At 43.9% G+C, this 14,427-nt stretch overlaps 1 protein-coding gene across 2 annotated transcripts; it reads left to right on the top strand.

Moving 5' to 3' along the window:
• Positions 1-10,857: 10,857 nt before the first annotated feature.
• LOC147883459 (pentatricopeptide repeat-containing protein At4g13650-like) lies at positions 10,858-13,626 on the top strand. Of its 2 annotated transcripts, XM_087399907.1 has the most exons (2): positions 10,858-11,124; positions 11,276-13,626. In XM_087399907.1, the coding sequence occupies exon 2, from the start codon at positions 11,381-11,383 to the stop codon at positions 13,454-13,456; it is 2,076 nt and encodes a 691-aa protein (XP_087256033.1). In that variant the 5' UTR covers positions 10,858-11,124; positions 11,276-11,380; the 3' UTR covers positions 13,457-13,626. The 2 variants fall into 2 exon arrangements, with proteins under 2 accessions (XP_087256033.1, XP_087256032.1); XM_087399906.1 differs by having other exon boundaries at positions 10,858-13,626.
• The last annotated feature ends 801 nt before the right edge of the window (positions 13,627-14,427 follow it).

Below are 14,427 nucleotides of genomic sequence, written 5' to 3'. Positions count from 1 at the left end.
CAAAACACAATAGTTTATTTTCATTCATTTTGGAGGACTATCCAGGCTGAGTACCTTGACATAAAAAGAGAGATCTGGAGCATACATAGAGATGATTTAAAATGCATAATCTTCATGGGATGCCTCATCTTGTGGAGGCAAAATATCCATGTCAAGGCAAGGTCTTACCACATGGGCAGTGTCTAGTGCCTTATAAGATGGTATTATGATAGAACAAGTGGATCTGAAAATCATATCCTTCAAGAGAACAATTATCTTGTCATCTCCATAGTTGTGTAGAGAAGCATATCTTAGGTATCTGACCTTCATCTTTTTCCTGTACTTGGAGTCAAAAAGTGCCATGAGAGGGTATATCTCTGGCTTTGTAGTTGCTTCCTTTTTGGCAACCATTGTTTTGGCAATCTTCAATAAGGAAGTCAGGTTGACATTTTCATCCTTTGTAGCATAACAAGACATTGCTTTATGTTTTGGCCTTTCACATATTTTGTATAAGCAAGCCAAAAACAATGGAAGTGTCTTCTCTTTTACAGGTGAAATATGAGCAATAAAAGGTAATCTTTTCAAAGAGTAACAATCTTGAAATGCAAGATGTCTAAGCAAGAAATGACCAAGTAGATGCTAGAAAAATGAGCATAGCAGACTGAAAATAAATCTTGGTCAAACTATCAGTCAAACTTTGACTGTCCAAGGTCAAACTTAGACTTGCATAGTCAAGCTTTCATGGCCAAAAAGGCAGCTCAGAAATCTGCTTCAAATCGTTATGTAAAGGTTGGAATTCAGAGGGCTTTTATACTAGAGAGGAAGGTAAATAGGTAGAGCTTCTCCCTCAGGAAGGAATCGCGCAGAAAATGGCCATGTCGCCTAGCATTGTAGAGGAACTATGGACTGGTTTTTCGACAAGAACTACCCGAATGCTGCTCCAAAAGAGCTCATACTTGATGAGCAGGGAGGTCGTGATGTCGCCCAGCTCCCTCTGAAAGGAAATAGACAATGTAGCTCTCCACAATGAGAACCAGGAAAAAGATCATCACAGCTTCCTGAGACAATGCCGCCCAGAAGATGGCGAGATAACTCGTATAGCTCGTTTTGCAGATTCCCCCTGCCCTTGGGAAGACTCTCTTGAAGGATGAGATGCTGAGAATGCAGGTTTGAAGAGAACATTCACTTCCAAAATCGACTTTGGAAGGGAAGGTGGAAGATGAAGGTGAAGAAGAAGATGATGATGTGGCACCTAACTAGGGCTCAAGGAGGATCAAATGGCTCTGATACCATGTTGGAACACTGAAAGAAAGAGTAGAGTGGACACAAACTCAGAATACTTGCTTATGGAATGAAGAAGAGTGAGGTCCTTAAGTAGGCACCTCATACAAGCTCACTGACATCACTGATGACTTCATAGCTCCACAATCATCTCCTCAATCTGCTCCTAGATTCTCTCAATCATCCTATGTGGCTCTCCACCACCTAACTGTGCTTGTGGGCACCTAACTGTGCCTCTAGCACTCACACATAGAAACATAACGTGTGCCTGAGGCATACACCTTGAGATATCCCAACAGAAATTTTACCAATCTGCACAATAGGATGTGCAGATCATCACCAGTCTCCACAAATCCTAGTGTTTCCATTTTCCTTGCATCCTGCATCCATTCTGCATGACCTATCATGTGGTTTGATGCACCTGAGTTAACATACCACACATCATTGCTTTCTTTTGCACTTGTCATAGAATTGGTCATCTGCTGCACCATAAACAAATGCTCATTCTGTCATCACCCTATCTATTAGAGGATGTATAATTGCCTTGCTGCAATTTTCCAATCATGATGTCATTCTGCTTTTTATAGCAGTCTTTAACCATATGACCCATTTTACCATAGTAGTAGCATTCAACATTGCTATTTGCATTTTGGCCTCTCTGCCATCCACCACGACCTTTTTGGCTCCCCCTGCCTCTAAAGTTACCACGTCCTCCTCCATAGGACTAGCTTTCTTGAATTTGCTACATATTCTAATTTCTGCCATGGCCTCCAGATCGGTCTACTCTACCTCTGCCTCTACCTCTTCCATCATTTGAGTAGAAGATAGTTTCTTTTGAATTTCTTCCTGAAGAAGATGCACCACCATTTCTCTGCTCTTTAGAAATTAGAAGAGCAATCAACTCCTCAAAATCAGGAAATTTTTCACAGATGGCAATGGATGTCCGAAACTGTGCATAATCCTTTCCTAGACCATTCAAGGTCACAGAAACTAAATCATCATCTTCCACTGGCGACCCAATGGAAGCAAGTGCATCTGCAATCTTCTTCACCTTCATGTGGTAGTCATTGATGCTCATATTTTCTCTCTGCACATTATGCAACTCCTACTTGAGCTGCATTTTCGTGGCTTGCATATTTGTGCTATACATTTTTTTCGAAGTATCCCATGCCTCCTTCGGCCTGCTTGCATCCTGAATATGCACAATCATAGAATCTGAAATACTGATAGACAGCCAATACATAACTTTTCTGGCTCTCTCATGCCAGCCTTTAAATGCCTACAACTCCTATTTATTAGGAACATTAGGAATAACTGGTTCTTGTTCAACTCCAGTAATGAACTCCCAATAGCCTTTTCCCTTAAGGAAATTCGTCATTCTAAACTTCCATGCTTGGAAGTCATTCTTGTCAAGCTTTTCAGTGACTATCTGTGAAAGAGCATCAGATGCCATTCCAGAACACTGTAAAGATATTCTGTCAGTGCAAAAAACACAACTTTTGCCTCACAAGGGCAAATCTGCAAAACTGACAAAAGTGGTATTTGACCACACAGTCACTTCCTAGTGATGATTTTGCATCAACATGCAATAAGAATGATTATGTCACTCCCAATATCTCTGCGCATAGGCATACCATGCAATTTCTACGGCAACTTTTCACCGACCTGCAGAGCAGTGGTCGCACAGCAAAAACAGGGCACTTTTCTCAGTGCCTGCAAAAAACTTCCGCCACCAAAACGAGCTCCGAAATGGCCTCGAATCAAAAAAATAATGTCACCGATGGCTTTGCCCTTCTCCCGCAGCATATACTACCCTCTCGTCGCATCATGAAGGGCGTCCCAATCTCAGTGCACTCTTGCACTTTCCGACTGTGCTACCTATAGAGATTTGCTCCCAAACTCCAAAAAGGAAAGCAACACTGATCCTCTTAGCAAGACGCCATGCACTTGGTTTGCTTTCTTGAGCTCCTTACCACGAACCGAGCTCTGATACCATGTGAAGAGAGTGGGAGAGAAGTAAGGAGTCTCACTTGCAGCTTTCTCACATACACAATGGGGGAATACACACAAAGGTGGAGGCTAAAAATAGTTTTCCTCTTCTTAGTTGTGAAAGCCAAAAGAACTCTCTCTAAGTACAAAAGGAATAGGTGAACCCTATATGTGGGTCTCAAACCAAACACAGCTAACCTAGGTGGCATACTAATTGAGACACTAACTAGAGTACATAAAGATAGCTATCATCCATGGGTGGTGTACCAACCGCATCTACAGCTAACAAGTCAGTGACATAAATGCACAATGGCCACCCTGGCATATCACGACTGGAGCTCAATATCTCAACATCCTTGCTATGGCTGCATCAAAAGGATGGTCTTTACATCAGATGGATTTAAAGAATGCTTTCTTGCATGTTGATTTGCAAGCAGACGTCTATATGGAGCAGCCACCAAGTTATGTTCATGTTGTTCATCCTGAGTTTGTTTGCAGGTTGAAGAAAGCCTTGTATGGCTTGAAGCAAGCACCCAAAGCATGGTCTGACAAGATAGGACAGTATCTTGTCACTATTGGCTTTCAGATTTCCAAGGCAGATTTCTCACTTTATGTGAGAAAAATAGAGAAAGGTATTATGCTGCTTGTCATTTATGTTGATGATTTGATCATCACAGGTGATAGTGATGAACATATCCGCCATGTTAAAATGCTATTGAAGCAGAAATTTGAGATGAAGGGTTTGGGAGAGCTACATTTCTTCTTGGGCATTGAGGTGATTAGATCCACAAGTGGGATATGGCTATTGCAGAGGCAGTATGGATTGGACATGCTATCCAAATATGGGATGACAGGCTGTAAGCCTATTTCAGTTCCTTTGGAGCAGAATGTGAAGTTGAGTGTAGATGCAAGTGAGCTTCTAGAAGACCCTACTATGTATAGACGCATAGTAGGAAGTTTGATTTATATGACTATTACCAGGCCAGATTGGAGCTATGCTGTTGGGTTGGTAAGTCAGTTTATGTAGGCTCCAAGGAAACCGCATTTGGATGCGGCTAGATGCATACTAAGGTATGTGAAGTCCACATTGCAGTATGGACTATTTTATGAGACTGGGGTTCATACAATTGCATGGATACACCGATGTTGATTGGGCTGGTAGTATTTCTAATAGGTGATCTACAAGTGGATATATGTTCTCTTTTGGGATGCTGCAGTCACTTGGAGCAGCAAGAAACAGCCTACAATTGCCTTGTCCAGCACAGAGGCTAAGTACAGGGGTGCAGCAATGGCTACATGTGAGGCAGCTTGGTTGCATAAGCTACTTTATGATATGCATCAATCTATAGATGGGCCAGTTGTCATTTATTGTGACAACATGAGCAGTATACACTTGGCAAATAACCTAGTCTATCATGCTAGAACAAAGCACATTGACGTGCATTATCACTATGTGCGGGAGAAGGTTCTAGTAGGTTTTATTGATCTAGTTGATGTCAGCATAGAGGATCAGGTAGCTGACATATTCACGAAGGCATTGGGCACAAAGAAGCTACGCAAGTTTAGAGACCTGCTTGGTGTGCACGAATTGGGGCTCGAGGGGGAGTGTTGAGATATCGAGCTCCACTCTGATATGCCAGGGTGACTGTTGTGCATTTATGTCACCAACTTGTTAGCTATAGATGTGGTTGGTACACCGCCCATGTGAATAATAACTGGATGATAGCTATCTTTATGTACTCTAGTTAGTGGCTCAGTTAGTATGCCACCTAAGTTAGCTGAGTTTGGTTTGAGACCCACATATAGGGTTCACCTATTCCTTTTGTACTTAGAGAGTTCACCTATAGGGTGGTTCAGTTAGTATGCCACCTAAGTTAGCTGAGTTTGGTTTGAGACCCACATATAGGGTTCACCTATTCCTTTTGTACTTAGAGAGTTCTTTTGGCTTTCACAACTAAGAAGAGGAAAATTGTTTTTAGCCTCCACCTTTGTGTATTCCCCCATTGTGTATGTAAGAAAGCTGCAAGTGAGACTCCTTCCTTCTCTCCCACTCTCTTCACACCAACCTCCATGCATGCCCTCTCTTGGAACTATACACACATGTATCATCCAAAAATGCTCTCACAAATTTATCAATGAAAGGGGATAAGACTTGATCGATATTCTCATGATACCATGCCGGTGCATTCTTCAATCCAAATGGCACTACTCTGTAACAAAAGCAACCTGAGGGTGTGATGAATGTATTTTTTATTTGATCTTCCTCTGCAATTGAAATTTGGAAGTATCCAAAATATCCATCACACACTATATTTTTCATACCTTACCACTCTATCCAATATATCATCATTAAAAGGAAGAGGATAATGATTGCTTTTTGTTACTACATTGAGAGGTTTGTAATCAATGCATACTCTCCATCCTCTTGTGTGCTTAGGAATGATTACCACTGGACTGCCCCAATCTGAATGCTCCACTGGATATATCATCCCAGCCTTGAGCAACTTATTTAACTCCTCTCTCAGCACAGGCAAAAGCTCTCTGTGTGTCCTCCTCAACTTTTGAAAAATAGGCCTGCTGCCTTCTTTTAGTTCAATGTGCATTGGCTCACATCTGAAACCCCTAATCTCTTCATGTGAGGTAATAAACAGCTTTGGATACTGATGAATGACCTTCATATACTCCTCCTTCTCCACTTCCTCCAGACTAGAATTCAGCATGGATAGCAATATCTCTTCTCTCTGTGTCTGGGAAGGTGGGGCTTACATCAAGTTATCCATGTCTTCAAGCTTACTCTCCTCCTTAGCTTTTTGTATCTCTGCTACCTGTAATTCATATGCATCAGACTCTTTCAACAGAAATGATACTTGTCCCTCCTCCTCAGATGTAGTACTTTCTTCTTCCATCTCATTGTCTGACTCCTCTTCCATGCTTGTCTCTTCTGGTTCTTCTTCTATTTCCCATATGCTGCTGCTCATATCAAATTTCTTGGCCTTTCCCTTCTTATTATGTACTGTAATTGTACCCATCTTCCAGTTTTGTATTGCTCCCACTTGTATGAGCCAAGGTCTGCCCAAAATTAGTGGGTATGCTCCCAAACCAGTAGGCATAATGTGGCAATTAATGCAACATGTACTCCAAAAGCATCCACTACTACTCCCGTGCATATACCCAAACACTTCACCTTCGCATGGTTTGCTACTAATCGGAGCCTAAAATCTGAATGTGCATTCAATTTTAGCCCCAACCTCTCCATACATGCCTGAGTCATGACACTTATCTGTGCACCGCCATCATTATATGACTCTCCAACACTCATACCTCCACACCACGCATCCACTGCAGGGCATAAATCTGGAAGATCTTCTACATACATCATCTCCATCTCTCCTCTTGTAGGTTCTTGCTCATTGCTTTTCCTGGGATTAGCCAACTTCTTCCATTCTCTCTTGAGCTTCGGGCACAAACCAAGTAACTGTGCAAAAGTTATATTGGTTGTCCTCCCTTTCAAATCATTCATCAGTGTGTATTCCTCCTGTCCTTAACCAATATACAAATCTGAAGTTTTATAATGTTTCCTGGGCCTTCGACTCTTCTTTTTAGGAGACTGAGGACTGAGATCAAACTCCACATGCTTCCCTTTTTTTGCAGAGGGTCCATTTTCTCCTCTTGCACTCCTTGTTCTCTTTGCTACTGGCATGATGTCCAGAATAGTCTCCACCCTAATCAGGTTGATTGCCTTCCCTTTTCCTTTATCTTCCCATTTGACTCCACTGGTAGAGGGCTAATTCAGATCCTTCACTCCCACATTGAAGTCTCCTGACCTATCATTTGTCTTCAGCATTACGGGATAAACTTCTCCACCTACTCTTACTGGTTTATCACAGTGAGGGCTGATATGTCCCCACTCTCCATGGTTCCAACACTTCACATTGCTCATGTATCCTTGTCCTCCACCTATTCCAGCTGAATTTCCTTCACTCCCAGCCTGTACATCTCTCTTGTTATTTTGCACACCTTGGCCTCTTCCTCTTCCTGCAGTCTCCATCCAATACGAGCTGAGTGGCTTCATAAGCTCTATAGCATCATGCAAGTCCTTCTTCAAGGAATCATCCTGTATAGGAATAGACACCGGCTCTCTCTGTGCATAAGCCTTTATTACTTCCGAACTTCCAATCAGATTCTTAGGCTCTTCTTGGATGCTAGGCTACCTCAATCTCTAGACTTTCCATTCCTTCTCCCTAGCCACTCTGACAGCATCCTCAAAACTATCCAGATTCTTCAGCTCCACTTTCAATATGAGTGTAGGCTTTAGGCCAGCTATGAAACAATCATGCTTGATCATTTGAGGTGGTACCTCTAGAACAAGAGCTTCACACCATAAACTCCATAACCTCCCAAAATTGGATTAGATACTGATTGACATCTTGCTCTTCCTCCTACCTCACCTTTCACAGCTCTTTCCAAACTTCATTAGGGCTCCTAGCTTGTGCAAACCGTGCAAGGAAAGTTGCTCTCACCACTGTATACTCAGGATTTTGCTACTAAGGATGAGCAGTCCTGTAGGTAGCAACTTGAGTCTACAGCCATGCTTTTGCATCTCCCTGCAAGCAATAATTCATGATCTGAAACAAAATCTCAGGGGTTGCCCTATCTTTCATAAGTGCTGTAAATTCCATCTTTTCCAGGAACCTTACTACATTCTCATACGGCATCCCCCAGTACTCTAGGAAGTCCTGTGCCATCCTCACAATCCTTCAACTACCACACCCTGGCCTATTTCAACCACAACAAAACTAGAAAGAAACAAGCAAACACACTACTAAAGAAGCTCACTCTGCATCCGAAGAGCATTCTTTTTCCTACGGGCAAGCACTTTCAGAGCTTTCTGCACTCTGGCACGAAGTCGGATCACACATAGCTAGACTTCAATGCATCTGTCCTTCCTGTGACCACACTCTCCACACCACTCACACTGTATCATTCTCATATGTGGATTTCTCCCCATTGCTTGCAACACAGCTCAGAACATCTATTCTTCCAGTCTTGTAAATTGAAGTGAACTCCTCCGTGGAGGCACCAAAAAGATGATTGCAAAAAAGATAGAGCACTATACTGCCTTTATAACTACTACAATCTCTTCCGTATCCTCACCCCTACCCCGCAGAGTGTTGTGTTACCAGCAATGGAAGACCTCCCAGAAGACATTCTCTAGATGAGTCTTTGTACAGATGTTGAGTTTGATGAGTGGATATAAATACTAAAAGAAAAAATAGGAAACTATATATTCATGTACTTGATCTTGGAATTCGGCCTGGAATTGGGTCTGTCTATGTAGAGCATTGAATTTGGTAATAATGTACATGTAGAAATCTTATACTCTGAGGTACATGATCGTATCAGTCTTAGCATATGTGAAAGAGGAAGAGTGGATTAATCTGCCATTGCCACCAGTAGGACCTCTTTTGGATGATGTGTTTTGCTTTGAACTTGTCTGGGATGAAGACTTTCAGGGTTGAGGGAGTCTATGGTGTCTGGTGTTAACGAGCTCCAAAGTTGATCTCCGATGACCGACTACACAATCATGACCGGCTCCATCTACCTCTACAACAACGGCATGCCCAAGCGCCCGACTACTCTAGTAGACATGTGCGGTCTCAAACGGCCCTCCTTCATGCAGCTCCTTCGACGGCTCCTCCAGATCTCTAATCGATTGTGCCTCTAACGGGCCATGAGACCCAACAGGCCACCTCCATCGACGGAGAAGACGACGGAATCCGGAAGATTTCGTCCGAATCTTGGTAGATTCTGGCTTCCCACAGTATGACACGTGGCCCGTGCGCCATGTCATCTTATCTACCACATGTCAATCCTATCTGCCACGTCATCACCGATTGCCACATCACCTGCCACATCATCAGGCCAGGTCACCAGGCCACGTCATCAGGCCACATCACCAGACCATGTCATCAAGCCAGGTCACCAGGCCACATCACCAGGCCACATCATCAGGCCATGTCACCAGGCCACGTCATCACTACCACGTCATCTTTGCCACATCAGCAGTGCCACCTTAGCACTGACCCTCTGCAGGCACAGTCTCTTGCCAGGCACACTGTGCACACACTGCATGTGCACACTCCTGCCACCTCAGCACAGAGCTTCACAGGCACACCTCCTGCTAAGCACAGTGCCACATCATCACTGCATGTGACTCACAGTGACACATCATCATTGAGCACCAAGCTTCCCCGCTCGTCGTCTAAGATCCCCACGCAGCGCCATAGCTTCCTTCAACTAGACCCTCTCTTCTGCTCATGGAGTTCTCGTCCCCTTCACGTGGCCCTCCTTTCATAGAGCACACAATGCTCACAAATTCCCGGCACCTCTCCAATTCATGGAGTACTCAGCTCATGGGTAGCGTCATCCCCAGCTAGCCAAGGAGCTCTGCACACACGTAACAAGCCACCTCTCCAATCTGCATCCTTATGATTCCCGCCCATACGTAGTCATCCAATAAGCACATCCTGTAGAGTTGCGGCCTCTTTGTCGTCAAGCCCATCACTCCATTTAGGAAGCTCTCTGAAAAAACAGTCGACCTCCCTCCCATGGAATCCCCGAACTCCCCGAGCTCACGTCTTGCTTCTCTGTGCATCACGATCCCCTTCCAGGACTCTCTTGCCCGCCGCCAACTCCCGTATCTGCCAACTCACGTCAAGAAGCTTGGAGATTAGATTCACGTGGCCACCTTGCATGCAAGGGACACGTCATGCTTCTCTAAATTTTCCAACCACGTAGTCAAGTCCATTCTACCACTCTTTCATTCCCACAATTACCCCCATGGCATTTTGGACCTTAGTTACATACATTTCAGCCCATAGATAACTCTTGAGACATTCACACAAACTTTCCCACACCTCATGAGCCAAAAGTTCCATCCAATGCCCACAATCTAAGACAAAGAAAATGTCTCCTCCCCAAATACATTTATTATTAACATGATACATATAAAAAAGAACTCCACTCAAAACTCCATGAAGACGAGACAAGTAGACGCAACACCGAACACATGACCTCCCCAAACCGACACAAACAAGGCATTGGACATCTTTTGCTCTGGAATACTTGGTGCATCCACACTGCTTTTCATCATCTCCCAAAAGTCCTCGTAGAAGTATCTACCATCTCAAGAAAACATGTACATCAATGTAGAGTCTTTTATGAGAGTGTCCATAACTCAAAGCCACCACCAACTAGCTATGTACATAGCTATGCACCTACCCATCAGCATGCAACAAGTGAGAAACATATTTACAATTTTATCCACACAACGGCAGCTCTTCAGTGTAAGCCCTCGGCCTCACCTAGTCGAGAGGGCTGCAGCCCTTCTAAGGAATCTCCTTTGCATTGCAAATGGGGATACTGATTTCTTTGTTGGGTGTTGGTACTTTGTATCCTAAAGCATTGGCTTTCTTGCTATGATCCCTTTGAAGCTAGGCCGACTAAGAGCTTGTGTCTCATTCTGTAGTGAAAGTTACAGATTTTAGAGTGAACTTGAGCCATTTATGTGTATGACACAAAATATTAGATAGTGTGGTATGAGTTGTAACAGAAAAATCCATGGTTTCTCAAATGAAGGAAGATATTAGACACTGTGAGAGGATTGTTCGAACAGGGAAACCCGTATGGGTTTCCAATGAAGGAAGATATAAGATAGTGTGACAAGTCTGGTGTGAGTTATACTACACGAATCGCTGCCTGGTAAGGGTCAAGAACATCTGTAAGAAAATATGCCCGCAACCAAAGGAATGATCAGAGCCCAAGCATGTCAGGCCCTCTCAAATTTTGAAGGCCGTGTCTTGGTAGAGCATAAATGTAAGGTCTCGAGGGCACATGAATGAATCTAAAGCACAAAAACTGGGATAGAATAGTCAACTTGCACATGCTGAGTTTAGAGGAGGCAATCACTTCTTTGGAACGGATACCGCAGCTGCCTTCCTTGACGAGCTTTATATGTGTATTGCAGAATTGCAGAAAAGTGAAAAATCAAGCGCATGCCAAGCGTTTGTACGCCTACGTGTGCAGAATTGGGCTGGAAGCTCATAAATCTCTTGGGAACTACCTTGTCCCAATGTTGGTTGAATGTGCAAGCATGTACGATGCTCAGCAGGTCTTTAATAGGTTGGTTCATCGGAATGAATATTCATGGACGTCTCTCATCATGGGTTATAGCGAACGTGGGGATTCACAGCATGCCCTTAACTTGTACCAGAGAATGGGGGAGGATTCTGTACATCCTAGCAAGCATACGTTTGTGGCTCTACTAAAGGCTTGTGGACGGCTGAAAGATGCGGAAAGAGGCCAAGAAATACACGCTGAGATTTCTAAACAGGAATTGGAAATAGCACCTTTTGTTCGTAGTGCCTTGGTAGACATGTATGTTAAATGTGGCTTGCTTACCAAGGCGCAGGATGTGTTTGATAAGCTGCCAGTTCGAGATGTAGTCTCATGGACTGCACTTATTGCAGGATATGCTGAACGTGGTCTTGGTGAGGAAGCACTGGATTATTTCAAAAAGATGCAATTGGAGGGTGTCTCTCCGGATGCTTTCACGTTTGTTTGCAGCTTGAAAGCTTGTGGCAGCATAGGAGCCTTAGACAAGGGCCAAGAAATACACATGGACATTGCTGGACAGGAATTGGAAAGAGATCCTTTTGTTGGCCGCACTTTGGTTGACATGTATGCCAAATGTGGCTCGCTTGCAAAAGCACGAGAAGTGTTTGACAAGTTGCCAGTTCGAAATGTAATATCGTGGAACGTACTTATTGCAGGGTGTGCAGAACATGGTCTTGGTGAGGAAGCACTACACTGTTTGGAAAAGATGCAACTGGAGGGCATCTCTCCGGATGCCTTCACGTTTGTTTGCAGCTTGAAAGCTTGTGGCAGTTTGGGAGCCATAGAAAAGGGACGAGAAATACACGCTGAGATTGCTGGACGAGGACTGGAAAGAGAGCCTTTTGTTGGCAGCAGTTTGGTGGACATGTATGCCAAATGTGGATTGCTTGCAAAAGCACAGGACGTCTTTGACAGGCTGCCAGTTCGAGATGTAGTTTCATGGACTGCACTAGTTGCAGGATATGCTGAACATGGTCTTGGTGAGGAAGCACTGAACTGTTTCGAACAGATGCAGCAGGAGGGTGTCTTACCCGATGCTTCCACATTTGTATGCAGCTTGAAAGCTTGTGCCAGCATGGGAGCCATAGACAAGGGCCAAGAGATACATGCTGAGATTGCCAGGCAGGATTTGGAAAGAGCTCCTTTTGTTAGCAGTACCTTGGTTGACATGTATGGAAAATGTGGCTTGCTTGCTAAAGCACAGGAAGTGTTTGACAAGCTGCCGGTACGGAATGTAATCTCGTGGAACATACTTATCGGAGGATATGCTGAGCATGGTCTTGGTGAGGAAGCACTAAGCAGTTTCGAGCAAATGCAACTGGAGGGGACATCCCCAGATGCTTTCACATTTGTGTGCGGCTTTAAAGCTTGTGGTATCATAGGAGCGATACACAAGGGCCGAGAAATACATACTGAGATTACCAGACATGAATTAGAAAGAGATCCTTATGTTAGTAATGCCTTGGTTGATATGTATGCCAAATGTGGCTCTGTTGCAAACACACGGGAAGTATTTGACAAGCTGCCAGTTCGAAATCTAGTCTCATGGAACATACTAATTGCAGGATATGCCCAACTAGGAGAAAGTAAAATTGTTTTCCATATGCTGGAGAGAATGAGAGGAGAAGGCTCAAATCCAGACAGGATCACTTTCCTTCATGTTCTTACTGTATGCAGTCATGCAGGTCTAGTGGATAAGGGCCATGAGTACTTCGAGGTCATGAGAAAGATATATGGCATCATTCCAACTATCGAGCACCACATTTGCATTGTTGATCTCCTTGGCCGTGCAGGCCAATTAGATGAGGCAGTTGGGATGGTGCAGAAGATGCCTTTCCAGCCTAATACTGTGGTGTGGACTACTGTCTTGGGTGCTTGTCAAAAATGGGGCAATTTGGAGCTTGGAAAGCAAGCCTTTGAACATGCAATGCGATTGGATGAAAAGGATGCTGTAGCATATGTATTGATGTCTAACATATATGCAGGTGTTCACATGCAAGATGTGAAGATCAGAGACAGAGAAGGTGGGTGAGGAAGGTTATGTGCCAGTTTTGCATTATTGTATCACCGGCTGTGTCTGAAGATTCAAAGAAAGATGAAGCATGTGGGCACAGTGAGAAGCTGGCTTTGGCAACTGTCCTACTCAATCCACCCAAAGGGCTACCTATATGTGTTATCAGCAACCTCCTGATCTGTGATGACTGCAGGCACTGCACTTAATCAAAGATAGAGCAGTGAACTATTCTAGTGTTGTGCTTCTCCATTTCAGGTTGGGGATATTCAACCCAAGCCACTATTTGGTTCTGGACATAAGTGTCTTATTTGTGTTCACTGGTATTTCAATGTGGTGGCTTATCGCGATTGGGTTACATCTGACACAACTACGAGTGATGTATGTGCATTTGAATTTTGACCTGGCCTTGTGGTAGGCCTGACATGCACTACAAATCTAAGCCATTAAGCTGAACTGGCAATCCCCGCATGTCATAAAGATCATGATACCATGCCTGTGTGTTTGGTCATGTACATGGGCAGGTGATATGGGTGCTTAGAGTGATGCTTACTTCTGGTCCCTGGAGGAGTCCGCACACACTCGTGGTTGCCCTTGAACAGCTGTATTTTGTTGAGCTGTCCTGCAATAGTGAGTTTGAGGCCCACTATATTGCAGCCGCTAAATTTTTGTAAATGACAGTTCACCCTCAAGTGCTGGAGATTTCATGGATAACCTGTTATCCCTGCGAGGGAAGATGTGGCCTGCTTGCATTCCATCATTCCCTGTCAGGGAATTCTCTGGAAAACCTCGGGTCTGTGCACAAGGTATGATCCCCAAGGCAAAAACTCTATGTTTTCAAATGATGTCACTGAGGTGCCCCAGTGACACATCAAGCATGGGCCAGTGCATGCATACTTCATGGTCCATTTATCTCTTCCATCTCTCTTTATTTCAAATAGAATGATTGTGAACCCTTATTCCTTGTAATACACAATTCACTTGATATATTA

Source organism: Dipteris shenzhenensis, chromosome 28, assembly GCF_047967505.1.
Source record: "Dipteris shenzhenensis isolate YYH24624 ecotype China chromosome 28, Dip_SZ_1.0, whole genome shotgun sequence".
NCBI lineage: Eukaryota > Viridiplantae > Streptophyta > Polypodiopsida > Gleicheniales > Dipteridaceae > Dipteris > Dipteris shenzhenensis.
This window is presented reverse-complemented; position numbering and strand designations above follow the sequence as displayed.

Coding starts and splice junctions, on each gene's coding strand:
- LOC147883459 (XM_087399906.1), top strand. CDS start 11,147: ATGAATCTAAAGCACAAAAACTGGGATAGAATAGTCAACTTGCACATG.